We start from the raw sequence: 26575 nt of genomic DNA, 5'->3' as shown, positions 1-26575 counted from the left end.
TGTTATTTCCCATTAAGTTAATTATTCATTTTTAGTTACATAGAATTCTAATACTGAGGCAAGAGTTGAACATAAAGACAAATACACACACATATATATGTATGCATACATACAGCTTCTCATTAAAATGAGTTAACCCAATTTCTATTTTGTTCAACTCATTCTTGTAAGTCCCTTACAAAAAAATTCTAATAGACATCTGGCAAAGAGGATTATGATGCTTCAAAATTAATATAGTAGTTTTGCAGTACACCTAAAGCCACCAGAGAGTGTGTTCACACCACACAGGCACACACACACACACACACACACACACACACACACATGAACCATCAGCTCTGTTCTCAAAACAAAGAGGACATTTGTGAGACTGGATAAGAAACCATCACCCACATAAAGGAGTCCTGCCGCCCATGAGCTCTTCTACTTTGCCTCGACGTCTTATTGCAAACATGTGGAGAAAAATCCCATGATGGAGTCTCCTGAGTTATCAAATAGATCACACAGCAAAGAGAAATATTAGTAGATGCAGCTAGTCTGAGCCCAACTGGTTAAAGCAAGTTGCTGAGAGGGATAAGGCTTTAAATCTTACTGCTTTTCTAATTTCTTGATTTAACACATTTGCAGAACAATAATGGCACAGCAGTCATGTAATATCAAGCACAGTTCTCATGCTTTATATATAGTAATTCACTTAGTCTTCACAGCAATCCTGTGAGGTTGATATTATTATCATTATCCTCAATTCACAGATAAGTAAACGGAGGCACAGAGCAGTGGGAAGCCTTGCCTCAGGTCACATAACTAATTTGTGGTAAAACTGGTATTTTGTACCTGGTGTCTTAATTTGAACACAATTCTACTTCTATACTTGACTGCACAGGTACAGAAGCCACCTGCCATCTAGATCAGAGATCTCACAAATGAGAGCTATTGGCCAGAGGGAGAGTGACTGAAAAAGCAGAGAAAATATAATCCTATTCACCACTACTAAACAAACAACTCAGAAAATACACCCTTACCAAAGCATCAATACTAATAATTTAGTATTATTTGAAGACAAGTGCACAGACAGCACATTGATGTGTTTAAAGGCGTTCATCATTTTGTGGATGCTGCCATCATCATCAGAGAAGGTCCAGTAATTTATAACAGCACATTTAATTAAAAGTGGGCACTTCAGGAGCCACTGAATTTAGATGACAGTCTGTACATTGGAGGTCCCCCACTATATTACTACAATAATGTCACGGTTCTCAGAGAGAGAACAGATTTCATCCCCCCATGAGAATGCACTGAAGAAGAAGAAGCAATGTCAGCTCCTCCTGATGGGAACAGTAGACTTTCTTGCCAGCCTGTCCAGCTCCTGTCAAAAAGTAACAACCCTATATAGCTAATGAATTCTGATATCCTCAAGAGAAGCAGGTGGTGGATGGCATCCCCACATGGCCCGTCATCTCAGGGCAAATCACAAAGCTGGTAGTGCCTGGAGAATGCACAGGTACCTTATCTAATCCATCACAGACAGAGCTGGTAAATCACATAAAATTTTGCCATTTGTCTACGGGTATGCCAAGTGAGCTTTCTATCAATCCTGAACTAACAAACTCCTCTCACAGCGCTATAAATATCCAGGATGACAAAACAAGTTACCTAGGGGATGGTTATTTGCATTATAAAAGATTCTTCCTTTACAAAAAGATTCCATTCCAGATTTCTTTAAAAAGAGAGCTTTTCTTAAGTATCTTCAAACGTGTCATGATGTATGAAATTATATTTACACAAGGTTTTAGAAAGGGGAAGGGCGACTAATGTTCATTAAGTTTCCTATTTGCTGTCACTTATTATCTTCTTTAATCCTCATAGCCCCAAATGGAACAAGAGCCAGCCAAACAAACTTGTTGGAAGTGTGATAGGAAATGCGATGGGTAAAAATACCAAACTCCATCCTCACAATGAGAAAACACTGAACTGGCACTCCAGAAGCTGGCTTGGTTCCCCAGGTCTGCAGCTAAATTAGCAAGATCCAAAAACTCCTCACAGAACCTCAGTTTCTGCATCTATAGAATAAGGTTGGTGAGCAGAACTTTAAAATCTCTTCCAGTAGAAACAAGTCATGGTTCCTAATCTACACTATTTCAATCCAAAATCAGTAGGGCTGACAAAAGCGTTTAAGAGAAAATTAAAGTGAGAATGGGCTTATTCTTTAAAACATGATTAAAGAGAGAACCATGGCTTTCAGTAGATTCAATTAGTCATTGTATCATAAGCCGAGGAAATAAAAAAGAGAATAAGGCATAATTAACCTTAATCTATTGATTTCATTTTACTTTAACATAAGTCTCTATTTACGAGAGGAGACGAATTAAAACCACCAGGTAGTGTTCACCCATGAATTGGTGGCAGAAAAACCGTATGTCATCATAGATCTAATGGGTAAAAAAAATAAGAAATGAAAGAAAAGTGCAGTCTTTTTAATGAAGGTAATCTATGTTTTATATGTCAGCTTGTTAGGAGTCATTTTACAATCTAGAAATCAAGAAAAGGATTACATGCACTGTTTTGACACTGACTCCTCTTGTTCATAGTTTGATGAAGACCCAGTTGATGGGATGCCATTGTTAATCTCATTTTCTTCCTTTAGTGTCTATGTTATTAATAGCTCTGTCAATGCTGATGCTAATATGGAGACAGAACAAAAAAATCCCAGTTTTAATAGTTTGGAGGCAAGTCAGAAATGCAGTTGAGTGGTAGAATACCAACCTGAGAGTCACCTGCCTTGACTTCTCCATTATTCATCTATTCTAAAATGACATGTCACATTTCAGTGTGTCCTTTTATCCATTTGTAAGACACTTGGCTTTAAGTGCTTTTTAAGCTCTTCTGTGAAAGATGCTAGAACAGCGTGCGATGATAATGTCTTAACCGCCTCCTTTCACCACTTTTAACCCTAGTTCTTCCTTCAAATCTTCCTTTAAATCTTCCTTTAAAGCTTAAATCTCACCTCCGTGGAACTGGCACCATTAAACCACAAACCACAGTTACGTTTTTAGAGATAACACCCTATTATTGATCATTTATGTTGTGCCAACCACTGTACTAATAATGTTAATTATATTGTTATTTTTTATTCTCAAATGATGAATAAGAGAGCAGCAAACAGTTCCCTCATTGGATAGAAGAAACCGGGCTTGTAGTGTTAAAGGAAACTGTTCAAGATCACAAGGCTGGTCAATTTCAAAACTAGAATTTTTATAAGATTTATCTGACCCCCAAGTTTTGTGCTCCTGACAACTACATTATATATTTTTTGGAAATTCCTTCTGAAAATTCTTTTAGAAGTCAAGCTTGGTGCTTACAGCAAGACATTTAATTCCATAGCTACTTATGTTTCTCTCTACATATTTTGGGTATATACATATTTCTTGCTGTAGTTGACATCTGTCATTCACTAAACCTAAAATCAATGTATAGAAGAAGGTAAGAAGAAGAGGAGGAAGGGACAAAGAGGAGGAAAAAGTAAGGAGGGAAGGAAGGAAGAAAGAGAGAAAGACGGAAAGAAAGAAACTACTCTTGTAACGAGAATAAGATGTGTGGGGTCCTGTCCACCTCATGAACCACCCTAAGACACTGATACAAAACTGACTAACATGGGGCAAAAGATGAAGTATGGGCATCCATTTTTAATGTAACAAATCTCAGCAGAGACAGTGTGGTTCTGGAGCAGCCACGGTGATAGTGTCTTCTTGACTTTCTGCTTGTGACAGAAGCAACAATCTCTTTAGTGGCAAGTTTTTCAGTGTGTTTCTCAGAGTAATTCTGCAAGCTCAGCCAGGTATCCGTCTTCAACCTCCCAAAGATTCTGAGCTCTCGTTAACCTGTAATATATCCCTTTCTGCTTAAATCAGCTAGCATAGATTTGGTTATCTGCAAATGAATCTGATCAATAACTTGTCAAATTAATTTTAGTTCCTGTATTAGTGAAGTATTGCTGTGCAATAAATTACTCCAAAATTCAATGGCTTAAAACAATACACATTTATTATCTCACAGCTGGTGTGGATCAAAAATATGGGCATGACTTAGACGGGTCCTCTGTTTCATGATCTGTCACAGGGTTGAAGTAAAGTTGTCAGTCCAAGGGTCTGAGGTCTCATCCAAAGCTTAGCTGGGGAAAGGATACTCTTCTAAGTTCACTTAGTGATTGTTGGCAGCATCCAGTTTTTGAGAGTGTTGAAATAAAAGCCACATTTCCTTTCTGGCTGTGGGCTGACTAGCTGCTCTGGGTTCCTTACCACGTGGGCCTCTCTAGATGGGCTCTTGCTTCATCGTAATGTTCAAGCCAAGCAGGCAATAGAGCCAGTCTGCTAGCAAAACAGAAGTCAGGGTCTTTTGTAACCTAATTATGGAAGTGACTTCCTGTTACTTTTGCCAAATCCTATAGGAATCAAATCATACACAAGAGTGGGGATTACACAAGAACTTAAATATCAGAAGGCAGATATGATGCTTCATTTTGTTTCAACTTGGCTAGGGCAGATATTTGGTCAAATGCTAGCCTAGAGGTCACTATGAAAGTAGTTTTCAGATGACATTAACATTTAAATCAGTAGACTTTAAGTAAAGCAACTACACTCATTAATATGAGTGGGTCTCATCTAATCAGTTGAAGAACTAAGACAAAAAGACTAGTCTCCCACAAGGAAGATAGAATTCTGCCACTAAACTACCTCTGAACTCTAAGTATTTTTTAAAGTTTATTTATTTATTTTGAGAGAGAGAGAGAGAGAGAGAAGCACAATGAGGGAAGGGGAAGAGAGAGAGGGAGAGAGAGAGACCATCCCAAGCAGGCTCCACACTGTCAGCACGGAGCTGGACATGGGGCTAGATCTCATGACTGTGAGATGATGACCTGAGCCAAAAATCAAGAGTCTGATACCTAACCAACTGAGCCACCCAAGCACCCCTGGACTCTAGGTATAACATCAACTCTTCCCTGAGGCTCCAGCCTGCCAGCTGCCCTGAAAATTTCTGACTTGCCAGCCTCCATAATCACATGAGCCAATTCCTGCAAATAATTTCTTATATACCCACAACCTATTAGTTCTGTTTCTCTAGAGAACACTGACTAATACAGCTGGGTTCATTAGAGGTCATGCTAGAAGTCTGTCTTCTACAGTCCCAAAAGGAAAATAATAGTATTTTACGTTAGACAACAGTCCCTTTCCAAAATAATTTAAAACATATTCAGGAAACATTTTAGAGCAGCAAAGGGCCTTAAAGACCATCTAGTCTTATCCTATTATCTTGTAGAGGTGGAAACTGAGATCCAGACAGTGTAAGGACTTATTCAGCACTATTTAAGAACAAAGCCAGGGCAAGAACTCAGTTTTCTCTCATAACGCTCTTACCATTGACCCATGAATTATCCTAAGTTGAAAGCTGAGAATTATACTGGTGGCCTGAAGACTGATTATAGCGAAGGAAAATCTTCATGGGCAAATGAACTACTGGTCAGCAAGGTTGTTCTTGCCTTGATTGTTCTTCCCATTGTGGGTAATGGTTTTGTGCTGTGCCTTGTCATCTTCCAACCCAGATTCCTTAATGATCAATGGCACACATAGGCAAGACAGCAGACTGGGGTCATGGGTACTGCCAGTGGCTATGGAACACAGCGAAAATAACTGGCCATATGGGGATTAAACCCCTGACCTTGGCCTCATTAGTGCTGAGCTCTAACCAACTGCTAGACATGTATCGTATTGTTTGTCTTTAAAACTATCTTTGAATCTGCTCTATTACTTTCTGATTAAAATCTGGTAGCTGGGAACAGTTTAATTGATTTCTCCAGTGCTTTTTTTCAGTACACAATGTTGATGAGTGAGTATATAAAAAATTAAACTTGCATTTTAATAATATTTAAGTTAACATGGACCTCCCCCACCCAAGAAACGAAATAACAACAGCACAACAACAAAAAAACATCCTGAAATAGGAATTAGGCAAACAAGAGACACTGTGATAGATTTCCTTGTTCGCTGCTGTCTACACATCATGGGAAATCTCGGGCTGAATTGTCAAACATTGCACTCAACCTGAGTGTTCATGATTTGAGGCAATTTGTGGAGATTAAAATCTTGGGTGTTCTAATGCACATCAACAATAAATCCTGTTGCTTCTTCTTGTCCAGCCCAGTAAAAATCAATGCTTTTAGGTAAGGAGTGTTGATTACAAATTATTTTTGAGCCGTTATTTTAAAACGACATCCGAGCTCAAGTGAGAGTTTGACTTAAAGTCATTTAATCAAGGATATTAAATTAAAGGATCACTCTGCCCTGGTGTGATGGGTTGCAGAAGGCAGGAAAATGAACATTAACATGCATTATGCCAGGTGCTTAACGTGTGTTATAACATTTGATCCTCACTACAAACCGAGACGCAGACATTTTTATCCACATTCTATTGCTCAGGAAACTTAGGGTCAGAGAAGTTCAAGAACATTTTCAAGGACACACATTTCTCAGCCGCCTGGGGAGCAGGAATAAAACTCGAGTCTATTAACTACATTGCCCATCTCAAGTTCTTCCTGCTATGTTCTCTATCATCAGATTATATTTAGCATATATATTATAAGGTTGGATTCTTTATCCTCCTATCTTCTCTTCCTCTTCACTGCTTATCTCCCAAGAGTACTCTGCCACTCACCTGTCTCCTGCTTTCCTGATTTCTCTAACTCACATACACACACATTCATACCACACACAGAGACACACGCACAGACACACACAGACACACTCATGCACACTTCTGGCAGAGGGGGCCAAAGGACAAGATTAGTATTTGGGAAGCCAGAACTCCCGTCTTGACTCCGTCTGTCTCTTCAGACAAGTCTCTAATCTCAACTTCCTCATTGGGTAACACACACATGTTCCCTATTGTCTCCTCTACGTCTAAAAGTATGTAATTAAATGTTTATCATCAAGAGTTTTTATACTTTAATATCTATGCTTCCCTAAGCGAAGTAACGTATGACACTACCTGGTTACTTTGATGTCTCAGTACTGTTGACAACTGCCAGAAGTTGTAGCAAAGTCTTAGCAAAGTGATAGCAACTCTTTTCTTTGTGATTTATTTTTTAATGTAATAGTTTTAGATAGTTTTTTTTTCCCATTCCTCTCCTTCTTAACTTGATAAAATCAAACGTCTTAATTTATCACCACTTTAGAAGACCCAAATATTACAGAAGAGTTGTAACTCACTTTAAATGTTAGGATAATACTGTTAGCCTGGGGTAGTGATGATACAAATTATTTTCTGCAAAGACAAAAAACAGCCACCTTCAAAAAGCTAGCCACTTTTCCCCTCCACTGTAGAGGAATTCCAGAGGTGAAAGGGCACTGCTTTTGTTTTTTGTTTTGTTTTGTTTTGTTTTGGAGGATAGTAATGCTAATGATAAGAAAGGTGAAAGATGGTGGACATAGTAGATTGACATTTAACATACACTCACCTTCCTTCTGGTGTGCATCCATCTATCAGAGGTCAAAAGGCTAAAAACTACATGCTACAAGTTTCCTAAAGCCTGAATAATATATATAATTTAGGTTTGGTAGAATACACAAGTATCCATGTTACATTTGAAAGGCGGGATGTGATGTGGAAGCCACAATCTGGTAGCCATGTTAAGAAATTAGTGAAATTCCATTTAACCTAACATATCTCATTTCAGCAAGTAATTCATGTAAAAATTGTTAATAAGATGCTTTATACATTTTTCATGCTAAGGCTTTAATTGGAGCGCCTAGGTGGCTTAGTCTATTGGGCATTTGACTCTTGGTTTTGGCTCAGGTGATGATCTCATATTTCCTGAGTTCAGTCCTCACATCGGGCTCTGTGTTGGCAGTGCAGAGCCTGCTTGGGATCCTCTCTCTCGCTTTCTCTCTCTGCCCCTCCCCTAGTCACACTGTCTCTGTTTCTCTCAAAATAAAACAAATACACTTAAAAAAATTAAACATGGCATTTGTTTTACCCCTATTGCCATCCGCATTTGGACTAGCCCCTTTTCAAGCACTCAGTTGCCACCTGTGTCTGTAACTGCACAGCCCGAGGGGGTCTGTATACTTTTTCTGTGAAAAGCCAGATAGAAAGATATTAGGCTCTGTGGGTCACATACAATTTCTGACTTTTGTTTTTGTTTTTAAGCAAACCTTTAAAAATGCAAAAATTACTCTTAGCTCATGGGCCATAAAATATCGGCCCCTGGGTCTGCAGTCTGCAACCTCAGCTCCAGTGTGACGTATCAGCCCTTCCCATGGTTCTTTAACTTCTGTGCTGGATCCTTCCCACATGTGGAGACGAGGAGTAATGAACTCAGCCAAGCCTATGCAAAGGATGGTTCTCAATCTATACAGAAGGACACTCAGTTCTAGGGAATTTGAGCAACTTTCCCAGGTCAAATAGCTGGCAAGTGGCAGAGCCAGAATGAGAACTTCTATTTGCTCAACTCCAAAGCTCATGCTTTTTAACCCTGCAGCATACATACTCCATTATTAAGACTTCCTTTGGCGTAATTAATGGAACTTCACTTATCCATTCATTTAGCTTACAAATATTTATTGAAGGAATATTTGTGCAACATATAAAAAATATGTTCAGCATGTAAGTAATAGGGACATTGCCCCTACCCCACATTAATGCTCTTTTTGAAAAGGCTCAAATTTCTTATCAGTTTAACTTCTGAGTTACAAAATGAAATGAAAATTGACAATTACTTGCTTACTTCAGTCAATATAGATGGCAAATCAGATAATTCAAGACTGATCCAGTTAACCTCCAACTGGCAGAGGTACAAATATTTTATGTTCTCACTCTATTTCTAAATCAAGATATTTTATTAGCTTCAGACATGATAAAGAGGTACTAAAATAGCTACAGAATCAAGCCATAATGGCATGCATTGTAGCTAATATGGTAACAAAGTAGTCAGCCCTTAGGCTAGTATATTTGCACGTTTTCATTCGCACGTTTTCTTTCAGCATATTTACTTAGTTGCAGGAGTATTCACTCCATAAAACTTTTTACCCATTTTTTTTTAGCAGTAGCTTTCCCGAACTCTCTGGCTTTGCTAACATACAAGTGGATGGCTTATTATTCCTCTTCACGAAATTTAATAAAATCTTGTATTTTCAATTGATTTCTCTTTAGACCAGCTCTCCATTACCAACCACCCTGGAACGGCAATTAAAATGAAAGCTGGGCATTTCAAATGTTCCTCACTTGAAATCCCAAAATACTGAATAGACATTTCTCCAAAGAAGACATGCAGGTGGCCAACAGACAAATGAAAAGATGTTCCACACCCCTCATCATCAAGGAAATGCAAGTCAAAACCACAATAAGATACCATCTCACACCAGTCAGCACAGCTAGTTTCAAAAGGACAAGAAATAACAATTGTTGGAGAAGATGTGGAGAAAAGGGATCCTTCATGTACTGTTGGTGGGAATGTAAATTGGTATGGCCACTATGGAAAACAGTTTGTAGGTTCCCCCAAAACTAACACTAGAAATACCATGAGATCTGGTAATTCCACCTCTGGGTTTTTACCCAAAGAACATGAAAACACTAATTTGAAAAAAAAATACATGCCTACCTATGTTTATTGTAGGATTGTTTATAATAGCCAAGATATGAAACAACCTAAATGACCATAGACAGGTAAATGGATAAAGAAGATGTGGTTTATATGCACAATGGAATATTATATATTATATACGAAAAGCCATAAAAAGAATGAGATCTTGCCATTTGTGACATTGATGGACCTAGAAGGTATTATGTTGAGTGAAATAAGTCAGATGGAAAGACAAATATCATATGATTTTACTTATATGTGGAATCTAAAAAACAAAACAAACCAACAAATAACAACAATAACAAGAAGAGAGACTCATAAATATAAAGAACAAACTAGTGATTACCAGAGGAAGAGGATGGGAGATAGGCAAAATAGGTGAAGAGGCTTAAGAGGTATACACTTCCCGTTATAAAATAAGTTGCAGATATGAGAAGTAGAGCATAGGTAATACAGTCGATAATATTGTAATAACTTTGTGTGGTGGCAAATGGTAACTAGACTTATCATGCTGAGCATATCATAATGTATATAACTGTCAAATCACTACATTGTACACCTGAAACTTGAAGTATATGTAAACTATACTTCAATTAATTTTAATTTAAAAATTCCAAATAAATGTCTTTCCCTTTAATACCTATTCAACCCTTAAGTTGAAGCTGAACTACACTGGATTATCTCCTCTGGAACTCTGTATTATTTTATTCTCATCTATGTTACATCACACCTTGTTTAAAACAGTGTTTTCTACAACATAAAACTCCTAATAAATAGGAATAAATAAAGTATGTTTAAGGGAAGTCAGGAAGCCTAGGATTCCTCTCTCATTGTGAGTTTTCTTTTCAATTCATGTGACAAATGATATTACTTTTAGTATAGGCTATTAATTTCCACTATATCAACTAGATATGCTGTCTGTTTGGAGAGCACCCTCTCCTCTCTGGGAAGGTCACAGATACACTTGGGTTGAGGACTGGGAGCTTGAGACAGAACTCCATGAACTTTAGGGTTGGTTTTATAGTATTTCTAGAACATCAATCCAAAAAGAATAATATTCTTCTGGCACTGTTAAGACTAGTCCAAAACTTTTTTTTTTTCCCTTGAATTAGCGGGGAAAAAAGGAAGTGAGAATACTAGGAGGAGAAAAGGATCCATTCTTCAGAGGATCAGAGGGAAAGTTGTAAATCATAAATGTCATTATTAAAAGACTTATTTTATTATATCCAAGCTGTGGAATAATTTTTATAAAGAATATAATATCAGTTGTAATATGAAAGGACTGGTATAATTTAACAGTTAATACTAGAATCAGTGGTTGAACTGGTTGCCTTTCAGTGTATACACACACACACACACACACACACACACAAATTTATGCTTATATGTATGCACATATTTTTGAATTAAATATGGAGTCATATACATCTATATGATATACATGTGTATATATATGTGTGTATATGTATGTATATATATATATATATATATATATACAGAGAGAGAGAGATAGGGTTGTAGCAATTTAAATCCTGTTTTTATCATTCTCATTTACTTTTGCAATGTAAGTGAAGTTTGATAAAAATTCTAGTAGACTTCTTGGCCATGGACTTGTTTGTTTTTCATGCATATTTATTAAACTAACACATTTAAAGAAATATCTTCAGGCTCTTCAGCTTATTCAATGTTTCTTTTTAATGATAGAGTAAAAATGCTTGCAAACATTTTGTGGACTCAATTGAGAGTCTCTATGTAAGTCTCTCTCTCTCTCACATTAATATGTAAAATGTATTGTTGCTTCTCTTCATGCATATCTGTCAACATCAACATCTTAATGGATATTGAATAGGGTATAAATTGAGGGAAGATTTTCCACCACACTAAATTTTGGGGGGGTTATTTTTACTTACTGAGACTTATTACTGAACTTGTTTGCTTACATCTGTAAGCTATATAAAGAAGAAGTTCATAGGAATGTTCCCACAGAATAAAATAGGTAGGCATAAAGGTAGGTATAAAACTGTATAAAACTTGAAAGTACTTTACTGTAATCCTTTCTCTAGAGCAAAGAAAGATCTGGGTTTCAATCGTAGGTCATCCTCTTTTTAAGCGGGAAAGTTACTTAACCCTTCTCAACCTTTCTAAACCTCTCTGAAGTTATTGTGATGATCAACACAAATAATGTCATACGTAACATCACCTGTTCCAGTGCTTTACATAAAGGAAGCGGATATTGATGTTTGTGTTGTTATTGGGGCATCTATATCTAGAAGGATAAAAAAAAGTTCTGTTCTTTCTTTCTTTTTTTATGATTTATTTATTTTTGAGAGCAAGAGAGACAGAGCATGAGTGGAGGAGGGGTACAGACCACGAAATCATCACCTGAGCCAAAGTCAAACGCTTAACAGACTGAGCCACCCAGGTGTCCCTAAAACAGTTCTTTATTTGTAGCAGACATAGGATGCTTTGTACTGTACTAAGCCACGATAGAAGCAAAGTAAGTTTGTTAGTATGGGATTAATTTAAATACAGCACAATCAACTAAGAAAACAGCCGGCACTGTTAAACAGGGACAGAGCCAATTTTGCAGAGCACGGGGAACTCTGTGCCTCTGGTAATTATAAAGATAATTCAAAAAAATGATCTGCTTTTGCATTCCAGTCATACTCAGGCTTTGTGAGTTCATGATGTGTGCGCATAAACTTAAGGAGCAGCTTAGTAAAGTGGTTAGCACAGATTTTAAAGCCACCAGGGGTACGCTGGAGTAGGCACCAGAGATAATGAACAAATAAATATTCAGCTATTGGAAGCCAGTTGTTAAACCTCTGGTGTCTTGAAAATGACCACAGTAGGAGCACTTAGACCATGACAAGCGGCAAATGCTACAAATCTGGTGGTCCCCCCACCCATCCCGAACACCTGGTGTGCCAATAAACTACTGATGCAAACCCACATATATTTAGTTGCCAGCTTTAACACTTCACAGTTAGCAAGTTAATTTTCCCTTCTCTCCTGCAGTTTCCTCATCTCCAATAAGATATAATTATTTCTTTGTCATAAGGCTGCTTTGAGGATTAAGTGACTTAACTTATGTAATCACATACTCTATAAAAGGTAGTTCATATTAATAAGCTAAAATCACGAAAGAGACAACAGTGAAGAGAAAATCAGAAACTAAAAGTAAATGAAGAACTTTCTGAGACGAGTGGTTTTCGTTGCATTAACAGGTATCGTTAAGCAAAATATTCTCAATTTGTAATAGAGAAGTCACCCACCCAACTCAAGGCTTCACTCACCATGAAGAGATTGGTGTGTGCTTTTCCACTCTCCCCATGAGGTGAGATAAGAGAACCAGTCCCGACAGAGGTGCTTCCTTGGTTAGCGTGTTGCTCTGGGACTGGCTCATATAAGCTATCCATAGAGCCCTCCTGTAATAAAAGAGATTTATGAGGCGAAAAATAACAAAATGATATTTTCCTTGAAAAGTCATCTATCCTATCTACCCACTTTTATAAAGCACCCTATCCAAATTCTCCTGGGCATAGAGGTTGAGTCGATGGTATGCCAATTTTCAGCAGTGAACAAGGCGGTAGGAAAAGGCATCCTCATCACTCGCTACAGAGCCAGGAATTCAAACAAGACAAGTGTCAGGGAGCAATGCACAAAGTGAGGCAGTTTCTCAAGAAGCATGATGAAGACATCCAGTTCCAGGCACTCAATAAAGGCCTATCTGGACAGCAACAAACTGTGTTGGGTGTCAGGTCACAGGTTTCAGATATACATATCCCTCTAATTAGTACTACGCCCTTGTGTAAGAAACACAATCTGTTGTACTTGGGCTTCCTCAACTGTAAAGCAGCACTTTCATTCATGTTACAGACGAGCTGTCAGGATAACATGAATAGACAGAGTATACTTGGAAACAGCAAAAGTATTTCACAAGTACAATGAAGGCACTAATATTAATGTCTATAGTATTTATATTAATAAATCATAGTATTTATTTGTTTTTATTCTTTGATGGAATAATGAACTTTAAAATGTATGAGTCTGCATTTAAAACCATTGTGAACTATACTGTGAATTTTCTTTGTACTTGGGAAGCAAACTTATCAACTGAGTTGAGTTGTTATATTTTCTTCTTTTGAGACAACTTGGTCTAGTTATGACATCATCTCGAAACAACCTTAATGGAGAGAGGTATACATACAGTATGTTGAAAATTTCTATAGTAACTGGTGATGCCGATAATGGTGTCATAGGTCTGCTGGATTCTGAAAAAGTTTTCTCGGTTGAAACAATGAGTAAAAACTGTAGTGTGGCAGTGAATATGTTTTCATCTTTAAAAATGGTTTTTTTTAAGACGTAAGCTAAGATTGAATTGCTTTTGCGTTGTCTACTTACAGAACTTTAAACTAACCTGCTCTACAGTTTCGTATTGTCAATAACCACCACTCAAAACACATGGCAAATTATTGGGAAAATTAAAAAGACTTAAGTAAGAACTAAGTCACGTATGCTCTAAAATCCCTAAACATGTAGGAAGACTGAAAATCTAACTGAAACACAAAGCGGTGAATGAATGTAAAACTTTCGACTTGTTAAGCACCCATCCACAAACAGGTAGCACTGGTCAGATCTTGGTCTTTGTGGAGTAATGTGCTGTAGACATCCTGCACATAAAGCAACTCCATGCTGAAATCCAGAGGCTACAGAAGCACTCGTGATTAGAAAGAAGACTGAAAAAAAAAAAAACAATCTCTTTCTAATAGCTGCTGGGACCCTTGCTTCTAGAAATTTGTAAGCCAGAAAAGCAAAATTTATTTTATTTTTTTAATTTTTTTTTAACATTTATTCATTTTTTGAGAGACAGAGAGAGAGCACAAGCAGGGGAGAGGCAGAGAGAGGGGAGACACAGAATCCGAAGCAGGCTTCAGGCTCTGCGCTGTCAGTACAGAGCCCCGTGCAGGGCTTGAACCCATGAAACACGAGATCATGACCTGAGCCGAAGTCGGACGCTTAACTGACTGAGCCACCCAGGTGCCCCCAGAAAAGCAAAATTTAATAACACAGCCAGCAAAATGGGATCTGAAATAAGCAGCCAGCCGGCTCAGTGACTGGATGGGTGATACACCAACTATCACCTTGGGATAACATCCCTAGACCAGCATTGTAAGTCTTGGTTCTAAATTGGAGCCTCAGGAGACTTGAGATATCTGTTTCACAACTAGAGGGAGAAAGGTGAAGAGAGAGAGAGGTGAAGAGAGGAAAGAAAAAGAGAGGGAGCAGGGTGAGGGAGAGGGAGCCACAGGGACTCAGGGAGGGCAAAGAGTTTTGTCATTTGACATTGACCGAGGGATGAAGGGATTAAATGCTGAAAAAGCCAACTGAATAGACAATCTGAAAATAAAACCATTTCATTCCAGGTAAAATTGAAATCATAAAATGGATGGAGAAATAATTTACCAAAGAATGGGATCTTCATAGAACAAATGAAAAAGTAACATCCAATTATAAGTAATCTATGATAAAACCAAACAGGCAGAAATGAAACAAGAATCATTAAAGAGCAACAAAAAACTCTTGAAAATGAGTAATATAATCATAGAAATTTATATTAAAAATAAAAAAAAATTAAGATCAACTCTAGACCTTTGAAAAAATTATGAAATGCTGAAGAGTCTACCCATGGTGCAGCGTATAAGAATAAATAGAAAACACATGGAACATTTGGGTAAAAGTGTAGATGGTAATATATTAAGACATTACAACATAAAATTAATCAGAACTCTGGAAAAATAAAGTGACAGGATTTTCTTGTCAATTCAAGAAAACTACAGACCTATTTTACTTATAAAACAGTTTTAAGATATTCTAAAGGCCATGTTAACAAAATTAAATTTAATAGTGTACATAAAAATTAGTATTTAATGTAGGAATATGAGGATATTTCAACATGTAAATGCCTTTTTACAACATTAAAAAGAAAACTTATTGAAATAATATACAGGAAAACTTTTTATTTGAAAAATTTATTCTCTTTGAGAAATAAAATTTGAAAAATTTATTCATCTGCGATATAATCTAAGCAAATTGGGAAAAGACAGGACTTCCTTAACCTCATTAGGGTTATTTATTAAAAACCTCAGGAAGACTCAGTTAGGAGTAACTACATGTATGTTAGAAACAAGAGTAAGATGCCTGCTATTAGAGCGTTCTTGTCAACATTACAGAAGAGAGAGAAAAGTTAAGAATGATGCAATTACTAAAGAAGAAGAAACCTTATAGATTATCTGCATGGAAAATCTAAGAAAAAAAATGTAGACTACCAGAATTTTAATTCAGCAAAATTATTTACTTGCAATTTCAATATCGAGACGTCTATAATGTATCTATAAATCACAAAACAAATTAGGAAAAAATAATCGCAACAGCAAACAAAATGCTTAGACCCCTAGCAATAAATTTAGTAAAAAGATGTGCATGAACTTTATAGAGCAAAGTACAAATTATCTTAATAGTCCATAAAAGAAAATTAGAATAAACGAAAGGCTACACATGTTTGTGGATGGGAAGACTCAACTCCATAATTAAGTCAATTTCCCTTAAAGATGACATAAAATTAAATCCATCTTAATCAAAATTCCATCAAAGATTTTCATATAACTGGAAATTTACATAGAAGCACCAAGACTTAAAGAGTCCAAATTTTGAAGAAGGACAAGGAAAGGGTATTCTCTTGAGTAAGCTGTCTACTTAGCATTAGAATTATCTTAATAGGTATGTAAAAGAACAGGTATAAGGAAAGGGGTAGAGATATACCAATGGGATAGAATAGACTCCAAATAAAATAGAGGCAGCATTGCAAATCACTGAAGAATGGTGCAGGGATAATTGATTTGTAACCTTACTGGGTTACAAAGTCATGTTAAACTCAATAACTATATGATGAGCTCAACAAGAAAATCATCCTGCTTCTAATGAGCAAGCCTTCTAAAAGCCTAATCACAATGTAAAACTGTAAGAAAAATTCTGGAGTCAGAGTGGCATGCATAAAAGGATATCCCTGCCTCCCTTTTGAAAGATAGACCCCATTTCGAGTTTATAGATCCAAAATAATAGCAATCACCCTTAATGGATTATTTATAGTATCCTTGGTTCAGAATGGGTAGTTCATTAAGTTTGCTTTATATTTCTCTTAAAAACCCCATTTACTAAAAGATTTACAATTTCCCCCTACACTTAAATAAGGGAATGTTTAACTCTTTCTCTGGCTTTCTTCAGGGGCAATCTTTATGGGATGCTTAGTATTTAGAGCCACCTCCTTCCTACAGAATTAAAGGTCAGTATATTTATATACACCACTACTTTTTAATTCTGCTATCTTTATTTCCACTAAATCAGGGATTCTTAGTCTCTTTTTTTAATGAATGCCCCATATGTTCACATTCCTACATGCTCGGATAAAATATGTTTTGAACTATGCACAAATTCCTGGGGAAGACTGTAACCCCACCCCTTTTTCACAGCTCACAACAGCACAGTGGGGTGTCTCAACACCCTGGTTGAGAGCCCATATGCTAAATAATTTTATTTATTTACTCCACAAGAAGGAATAAAAAACCACCTAAAATAGTTTGATTTTTTTCCCAAGTACCTTGTGGACATTTTATTATTAAAGCAATTAATTTCGATAAACTTTGGAATGCTTGAACAAAATCCTTAAGCGTTGATGATGGTGCAGTCTAATCAAATCTGTTTCTGCACAAGTAAATTTTTAAGGACTTTAAAACATGGAAAAGACTTGCAGTCAAATTGAGTTCATGAGGCATGACTTTGAAGCCATCCTTTTTGAGTATGCCCTCCTTTTCCTATATTACCCAGAGAGACAATCATGCTCAGTATATGGTTATATGTCTTCACTAGCAGGATTACAAACGTATGCCACACTATGCTGAGCCATGCTATGTTCTAGAAACATTAGCATATTGATTATAGAACCATTCAGAGTGATTTCACAACGCAGTTTTCTCGGCTGCTACACTGCCTATTTCCATGGGACGTATATTCATATAAACCACATATAGCTCTTTTAGATCGACTAGAAAAGAATGCACAATACCATTTAAATCACCTGAAATGGGATTTCTCCAGTCAGATTTATATGGCATAAAGCAAAGTTGAGCACCGGCAATTATTTTGTAAATTGGGACTACATAGGCAATTGGAACTCGATGATTCAGCCTGCCACAACTCACAATTGCATTTTATTTTTCAAGATGCTCTAAGATTAAATCCCTTATCTTGGCTTAAAATGCCTCCTGTTTAGGTATTACAACCTATGTCAGCACCATCTCTCGCACTTATGTTAATCTTATTTGCAATTTGGAAAGAAAACAAACATCAAAGTAAACCATTTTATTTCCCCAAATGACAGGGATCTCCCATCCACATCTTGAAAAACCAATGGGTAGGCATAATGTCCTGCTGTAAACACAGATAGAAATGAATAAAATTATTTTTGAAATCCATTTTTAGCATTGGCAGATGGTCACAATTGCAGGTTAGAGTTATAACGTATTTCCAGATCTATGACTACCTGCTAACTTTCCCCGATCTACTTCAGGCTAAACTAAAAAATAAGGTAATAAGGTAAAAAAGAATTTGAGAAGTGCTTATACCCTTGAATGAGCACATCTGCAGGACTGAAATAATCTATGGTACCTTGCATCCACAGTACTGTGTAACTCAGAAAGCTGCCTCCATGGTAGTTTAACAAAGCCAACATTAAACGGAATTCATTACTCAAACAATAGAGAAGACATTTTGATTCCTAGGATGTCCCAAAGCGAAGCAAGCAACCCAAGTGCAGCACATTTTGCAAAATTTTCCTCGTATTTATAATAAATAGAAGAAAATAGTTCCTCAAAAATTGTTGACATACTATACTTAGAGATTCAGCGTCAAAATGTTAACTAAGTCGTAATTGTTTTAGATAAATGTATATATATTTTTGTAAATTACTTGCGTCTGAACAGAGTTGGCTTAAGTGCTTTAATAAAAACATCCGTTTTCCTCTTTCTGATGTGGACTTTTCTCATGAGACCCTAAATATATTAATTAATATCACCGCATAGGAAGTTTAGGGCATTCCCTAACTCCATTCCTTTTAGTTGATACAATAAAATAAAAATGAGGTTACCAAAGAAACTCACCAGTGAAAAGCAGAAAAGATTCATTTTGGTCAGCTTCAGTCCCTTGTTGCTGGGCCTGAGAGAATGTGACCACCCCTGCAGCTTTCTGTTGCCTTCGCAGCTGTTTGGGCAGCTCTCCTGGGAGATTATTACAAAGTAAAATCCCTGCCATAATCCAGGGGATTCAGAGACCGTGATCAAGTAAGATAGGTCTTTATTAAACAAACAATTTTCTAAATTAATGAGGAAGCCTGACTAATAAAATGAGAGAATGAGACTTAGCATGATTTGTGTAAACAGCTTTCGGAGGTGGCAATAATATTACTAAAATCCGAGGCAAAATTGCGGTGAAAACAACCTTATAGGCCTAGCTAACTGAATAGAAAGTATGGAGCAAACCTTCAAAAAAAAAGGTCATTCTTCAATATAAAAGTAACACCTTCCTTTCAAAGGTGGTAGGTCAAAGCTGTGTCTCATGTGCCTCCCAGGGCCCATTCCTCTATTCCCTTCCATTCATTTAAAAAAGAAAAAAAGGTTGGGTCTTTTATAGGACATAAAGCTCAAATAGGTACCTTTTATGGTGGTAAAATATACATAACAAAATGTAGCATTTTAACTGTTTTAAAATGAACCATCTTGTGGCATTAAGTATATTCACGTCATCAACCATCACTACCATTCCTCTCCAGAAGTCTTCATCTCGCAAAACTGAAAATACATACACATTAAACACCAACTCCCCATTCCTCCCTCCCCACCAGCCCCTGCAACCACCAGCCTACTTTCTGTGTCAATGAATTTCACTATTCTAGGTACCTCATCCAAATGATATCATACAATATTTGCCCTTTGGTGACTGGCTTATTTCTCTTAGCACACATGCCTTCAAGGTCCACCCATGTTGTAGTATGTGTCAAAATTTCCATCTTTTTTAAGGCTGAATGATATTCATTGTATGTATATATGTAGGTATATACCACATTTTGTATATCCATTCATATCTTGATGGACACTTGGGTGGCTTCTACCTTTTGGCTATTGGAAATAACACTACTATAAACAAGGGTCTACAAATCTCTGTGTGTGTCCCTGCTTTCGATTCTCTTGAGTACATACATAACCAGAGATGAAACTGCTGGAAATTTGAATTTTGTACTTGCAAATATGCTTCTTCTTCAGCTGGTCCTGGACGTCTTTTTCTGTAAATAACATTTATTTTTAATACCCTCAGAAAGGGCATCCATAGTTGTCCCTTGTTCTTAAACTCGGGATATCTGGAGAGATCCCTTGACATGTTCTGCTCATAGAATGCTGTAAATTAAGAATGCTTTAAATTCCGAGGTGCCTGGGTAGCTCAGCCAGTTGTGTCTGACTTGATTTTGGCTCAGTTCATGATCTCAGGGTTCCTGAGATCAAGGCCCACGTTGGGCTCTGCTCTGACAGTGTGGAGCTTGCTTGGGATTCTCTCTCTCCCTTTCTCTCTCTGCCCCTCCCCGACTTGTGACCTCTCTCTCGCTCTCTCTATCTCAAAAATAAATTTAAAAAAATGCTTTGAATTCCAAGTAACAGACTACATATCTGAGGATGCTTACTCAAGAAGAGTTACTCTCCTCATGTAAGAATTGGTTTGTGGATTGACAACAGCTGGTATTGATGCAGAGGGTCAGTGAGATCAGAGTCATGGTGATTTTCTGCAGTCCCCTGCCTTCCCTTCCTGTTCTGAAGATGGATGCAGAACCTCAAAGCATCAAGTCCTCACAGTTTCTTTCAAGTGAAAAAAAACACATCTTGGGGACCATTGTCAAGCAGCCCTCTGTGTTCGTCTGCAGGCTATTAATTTTCCCCAAAGTCACCACAGCACCCCTGTAAGATTCTCCATTTCTGCGTGCTTTCCCAAGTTAGTACTTTTGGGGAATATCATTTCAGGTGTATTTTGAGAAGATTTAATATTAAAATTTAATCAAAATCAAAACCAGATGAAACTAGAACTTCGAGTCTCTTTTAGGAACTCTAATATTATTTTGAGTCTGAATATTTTTAAAAAATTAATCATGAGATTTTCATATGTACTCAAAAGTAGAGTTCATTAATCCCTCCTCATTCCCATCACCTATATTCAATAATTATCAAGATATTACAACAGTTGCTAAATTTATCCCATTTTCTCCTTATCATTTTTCTTTCCTGTGCAAGTATTTTAAACCGCAGACATCATGTCATTTCACTCCTACACACTTCACTTTGTATCTCTAAAATTTTTTTTGACATTTTCCTAGATAATCAGAGTGCCATTGCTATGCTTTAAAATTATTCCTTGAAAACTTCAAATACCTCCCTGTGTCATTCCCCCCACAGAGAGATGGAATCTATTTCTCCAATTCCTTGAATGTGGGCTGAAGCTGTGACTACATTGATAAATAGAATATGGAAGAAATATCACTGTGCTAGATCTAAGCTTAGCCTTTAAGAGGGCTGCCAACCCCCCTTTCCTCCTTTTTGGACCCCAACTGTCCTATTGTGAGGAAGCCCAAGCAGCACATGAAGAGACCTACATGAAAAAACATCAAGGGGGGCGCCTGGGTGGCGCAGTCGGTTAAGCGTCCGACTTCAGCCAGGTCACGATCTCGCGGTCTGTGAGTTCGAGCCCCGCGTCAGGCTCTGGGCTGATGGCTCGGAGCCTGGAGCCTGTTTCCGATTCTGTGTCTCCCTCTCTCTCTGCCCCTCCCCCGTTCATTCTCTGTCTCTCTCTGTCCCAAAAATAAATAAAAAACGTTGAAAAAACATCAAGGGTTCCAGCAACAGCTCCAGCTGCTGTCCACGTTGACAACCAGCACCAATGTGCTAGCCCTGTGAGTGAGACCAGCTTGGAAGTAAATCCTCAAGTCCCAGATGAACCACCCTAGTTATGACAACGGGGCAGAGAGCTATCCCCAAAAGACCTGACCTGAGTGCAAAATTGTGAGAAAATAAATTGTTTTAAGCCACTAAGTGGTCCACCATGTGACAAGATTGCCAAAATATTTCCATAATTAAATCCGCCAATGATCTTAAGAAAAAAAAAAAAAAAGTATCTTTTCATTTGCACCATTTGAGTTAAGATCCAAACAAAAAAGACCACGTCACATTTGGTTATCATGTCACTCAAGTGTCTTTAGTCTAGGACTTGTCTTTCTCTCACTTTCTTCCCGTCTGCCCTTCTCTCTTCCTTGCCACTAACTTGTTGCAGAAATCAGTTCCTATGAAATGTACCACATTCCAAATTTTCTGTTTGCTTCCTTGTGTACCATTTAACTTCTTCTTCCATCTCTGGTATTTCCTATAAATGAATATCAGCTTTTTCCTACCAATGGAAATTAGTTATATTCGGAATCCACCTTTTTCCAAGAACTTTTCATAGATGGTGCTAGGTGCTACATGTTATAATGTATCAGGGGACACTTAATATTCTCACTTTTGTTGATACTAAGATCTAGTTTCATCTATTGATTACCCAAACTTAAATAAATAACCTCAGGAGGAGCTACAAGATAATTTTTATTTATGTAAGTCAACTCACATTAATCAGCTGGAAAATTTTGTAAAGTAGCAATGTCTCTCACCAACTAGGACTATGTTTAACCAAAAGTACAGTATGTAGCAGAAAAGATAGGATGACATTTTCAGAGTAAGGAATTAGTGCTCTAGTTATTTTTCAGTGATTTTTCTTCCCTTCCTCCTCCTCCCCCTTCCTCTCTCTCTTTCTCCTCACGTTATGAACTTCTAGACTTTTATATATGTAATGTGTTTCAATTAATGCTTCCATATTCTTCTTGATGCCCAATTTTGTCCTATCTTTAGCCATTAAGAGGCTTTCAATACATGTGTTCTGGCAAAGAAGAGCTTATTGTTTTTTGAGTTGTTTGGATTCTAGCACAACACGGTGTCCTAGGCTCATTTTATATATTTTCTTCCTCAAATCTAGAGTCATCCATTCAAGGAAAGTCTGAAATCTTTTAAGAGTTTCTGAAAGGCCAAATCCATGTGCCATGATATCTTACTCTTCTTTTTTCTCTCTGATTCTCATTTGCTTGTTTTTTTGTTTTTTGTTGTTGTTTTAAGTTTATTTATTTTGAGAGAAAGAGAAAAAGAGCGTGCATGCACATGTGCAAGAAGGGGGAGGGACAAAGAGGTGAGAGAGAATCCCAAGCAGGCCCGAGGCTCCATCTCCTGAGCTAAAATCAAGAGTCAGATAGTTAATTGACTGAGCTACCCAGGCGCCCCCTCATTCCCTTGTTTTAAGATACCATTATTTCCCACGTATCTAGCCCTGTGTATGGGTCATGATTAGAGAACTTATCTCTTCAAACTACTTGTTGGTGGTACAGCTGAGGGTCAGAGATAGTTCCTTGTAATCCTTTTGTGCCATGGACTCTTGCCATTAGGAAGCAGGTGGTCATTGGCAGAATCTAAAAATAGTACTGTAGTATCAAACTTCTCAAATCTTTGTAAAAATTTGTCTCTCTGCACTTATTCTTCAACTTCAAATTTTCCTGGGACACCTGGGTAGGTCATCCGGTTTAACGTCCAACTTCGGCTCAGGTCATGATCTCACAGCTGGTGCATTCAAGCCCCACATCGGGCTCTGTGCTGACAGCTCAGAGCCTGGAGCCTGCTCTGAATTCTGTGTCTCCATCTCTCTCTGCCCCTCTCCACTCACACTCTGTCTCTTTCTTTCTCTCTCAAAAATAAATAAACATTAAAAAAAATTTAAAAGAAGAAAATTTCATGATTCATGTCCCTAGAAGTAGCAATAAAAACAATAAAACATCCTAAGATTCTTTTGCAAAAGGTCTCCAAGGAATTGTACCAGGACACCACTCCCCCAAAGCCATTTCCACTGTAAAGAAGAGAACAGGACCTGGTAGACACAGCAAATGCCCCTATTTCCTCTTCTCATATTCTTCTCTTCTCATATACTGAAAATTAACTATCTTTTATTTATTTCCTGTGCAAGCAGCATTTCTATATGTTGTAAGATGACGATTGCTTTTCATTCCAATAGGTAGGTATCATGACAGTGCACAAAGAGCATAAGCTTTGGAGCCAGACAGCTCTGCATTTGAATGCAGTAACTTACCAAGAAATCTTTAACAAGTCACCTAACTTCTCTGAATGCCAATTTCCACCTCTATAAAAAAGTGGTGATAGAATCTGCCATACATACTTCTTATACGAATTGATACCAATGTATATAAAATGAATTCCAGGACGAATTCAGCAAACTGTTATCATGAATCAGTTTGGTCACTTCCAATGAAAGTGCTTACCAAGAGCACTCACTAAAGTTTACTGTCTCACTCAAAAAGAAGGAAGGAAGGTTATCCTGGCCAAAGTGCATCAGAGCAAAAGCCACAAGATTTGGATTCTGCACCTAGCCCTAAAACTAAGGAACTCAGCAACAATACCTTCAAAACTCCAAGGGCTTTCAATTCTTCATCTACCAAACAAAAGAGATAGAATCAGTTTTTTTTTTCAACACTTTTCACACAACAGCACACACACAACACACACACCACATTTCTTCAAGGCTTTATCAGTTCTTTCACATTTCAAGGAGATGATATCTCAACACATCCATAACCATTCGTATCATATCAGCATGTCACCTCACACTGCTGGCAAGCTCTGAACTGGAGGAATCTAAAGTCGCGTTAGCTCATGATACTCACGATGGATATTTAGGAGCAGGGAAAATGGTAAAAAATGAGTGATGGGAGAGGAAAAACACTTCAAGCAACATAGAAGTAAATCTAATGCTTAAATTCACATCTTGTGGACTGCCGCATGAAACTATCATATGGACAATTCTGAGACCCCACCATATATCTCCAAAGGGCACTTTCTAAAATAAAATTGAAACAATTATAAATCACGCAGTCCATTTCATTGCAAAGAAATAGCTTATCTTGATAACTAATCATTTATTATCTCAAGTCCATTTCTGAATTTTCAGAAACGAAGCACATATGTAAAGTAATAAAGTTTGAAGAAATATAATTAGAATAGTGGGACATGAAAATACCTATCATTTTAGAAATAATTCATATAAATTATCTATTTATCAATCATATCTATTAGCTGGTCAACCCAGATAACATTGTTTCCCCATTTTTAAGCATCCGGTGTCAATGAAAGAAAGGAGAAGGAGAGGGAGAGGGGAGTGGGAAGAAGAGAAAGAGAGAGACAGAGAGAAGGGAAGACAAGGAGAAAGAGAACTCTAACAGTATATACATTTTTGGTACAGACAATAAGTATCCTGACTGCTTTTCAAGGAGAGCTAGGAAGAGTCATATTTATTTGATTAAGGTTTATGGAAATGTTTTGATTTTTCAATGCTGAGATTTCAACTCTTATTTGGTAAAGGTTTTTAATGTTTCCTGCAACCAAAGTAGAATTTGTCAAGGAATAAGCTTTTAGGAAGTTCAAAAGGTTTGTTTTAGAAAAGAGTGATTTGCAGATGTGGCAGAGAAGAAAAATGTTTATGTACTTATTTATTTTTATGATTTATTATTTTGAGAGAGACAGAGAGAAAGAGAGAGAGAGAGAGTGATGAGCCGGTGGGAGAGAGGGACAGAGAGACAGAATCCCAAGTAGGCTCCATGCTGCCAGTGTAGAAACCTAACGAACCATGAGATCATGACCTGAGCCCATGACCAGAGCTGAAATTGAGAATCAAACACTCAACTGACTAAGCCACCTGGAAAATGTTTATGGAAGGATATTCCAGTGGAGGAAGGCTAAATATATGATATACATGTATCTCAACTTCATCTATAAAGCCTATGGCCTACAACTGGGTAATTGTAAGATTCTTCAGGATTTTTTTTCAAATTTCTGTGGAAAACTGTAATGAATGAAAGATGACTTTAAAACTTTGTAAGCAAACTGGAATAAATTAGAGTTTAGGAAATATAAGACAAAACTAAACTAAATGAAAAAAATGTACTTAATTTAAAAGACTGCTTTATGACAGCAAATGCAGTTGTCATTTATTTATTTTTATTTTTTAAAATAATTTCCTAATGTTTTTAATTTATTTTTGAGAGAGAGAGAGAGAGAGAGAGAGAGAGAGAGAGGGGTGGGGAACGAGTGGGGGAGGGGCAGAGAGAGAGGGAGACACAGAATCCAAAAGGTCAGCCCCGACACGGAGCTCCGAACTGTGAACCGTGAGATCATGACCTGAGCCGAAGTCAGACGCTCAACTGACTGAGCCCCCTAACAGCCCCAACAATTGTCATTTTTTAAATTAGTAGTTTTTAAAGTTTTAATTTAATAGAAAAGATATAGATAGAGAAAAACAAACTATTATCTTCTGCCCACAGATTTCAAGAGAAGACTGATCACTAGCCTCACAGAGCACTCCATATTAGCTACATGGGGCTGAGAGTCAGGAATACTGCATTTGTCTGACCTAAATTGAAATACTTTTCCTTTATAATATATGATGACAGTAGGAAGTACATGTGGCTGTTTACTGTAACATCTATTTGCTTTAGGTACAGTGCAAATTTAGTATCAAGGAAAATATATGCCACTAAAAGGCCACGAGTATCAGCTTGTTGAACATCTCATTTTGCTTATGTAGTGTTATGCAGTGTTATTGAGAATAACCTGACTATATCTGCTTTTATGTCAATGCTTTGTTTGATACTGCTAAAACAGTCTAGATTTTCACAGAATTGGCCAAACCAGAATACTGATATGTCTCCAG

General features: G+C 37.3%; 1 protein-coding gene across 1 annotated transcript in view; it reads right to left on the bottom strand.

The window, feature by feature from the left end:
- Window positions 1-26575, bottom strand: part of SAMSN1 (SAM domain, SH3 domain and nuclear localization signals 1) — a 156465-nt gene that overhangs the window by 124343 nt on the left and 5547 nt on the right. The window contains exon 2 of the mRNA XM_049627988.1: window positions 12928-13059. Within this exon, the coding sequence (XP_049483945.1) occupies window positions 12928-13059 (132 nt within the window). The remainder of the gene's footprint in view (window positions 1-12927; window positions 13060-26575) is intronic.

The sequence above is a fragment of the Panthera uncia genome, chromosome C2, assembly GCF_023721935.1.
Source record: "Panthera uncia isolate 11264 chromosome C2, Puncia_PCG_1.0, whole genome shotgun sequence".
Taxonomy (NCBI): domain Eukaryota; kingdom Metazoa; phylum Chordata; class Mammalia; order Carnivora; family Felidae; genus Panthera; species Panthera uncia.
The sequence above is the reverse complement of the archived record's forward strand: the minus strand, read 5'-3'. Positions and strand labels throughout refer to the sequence as shown.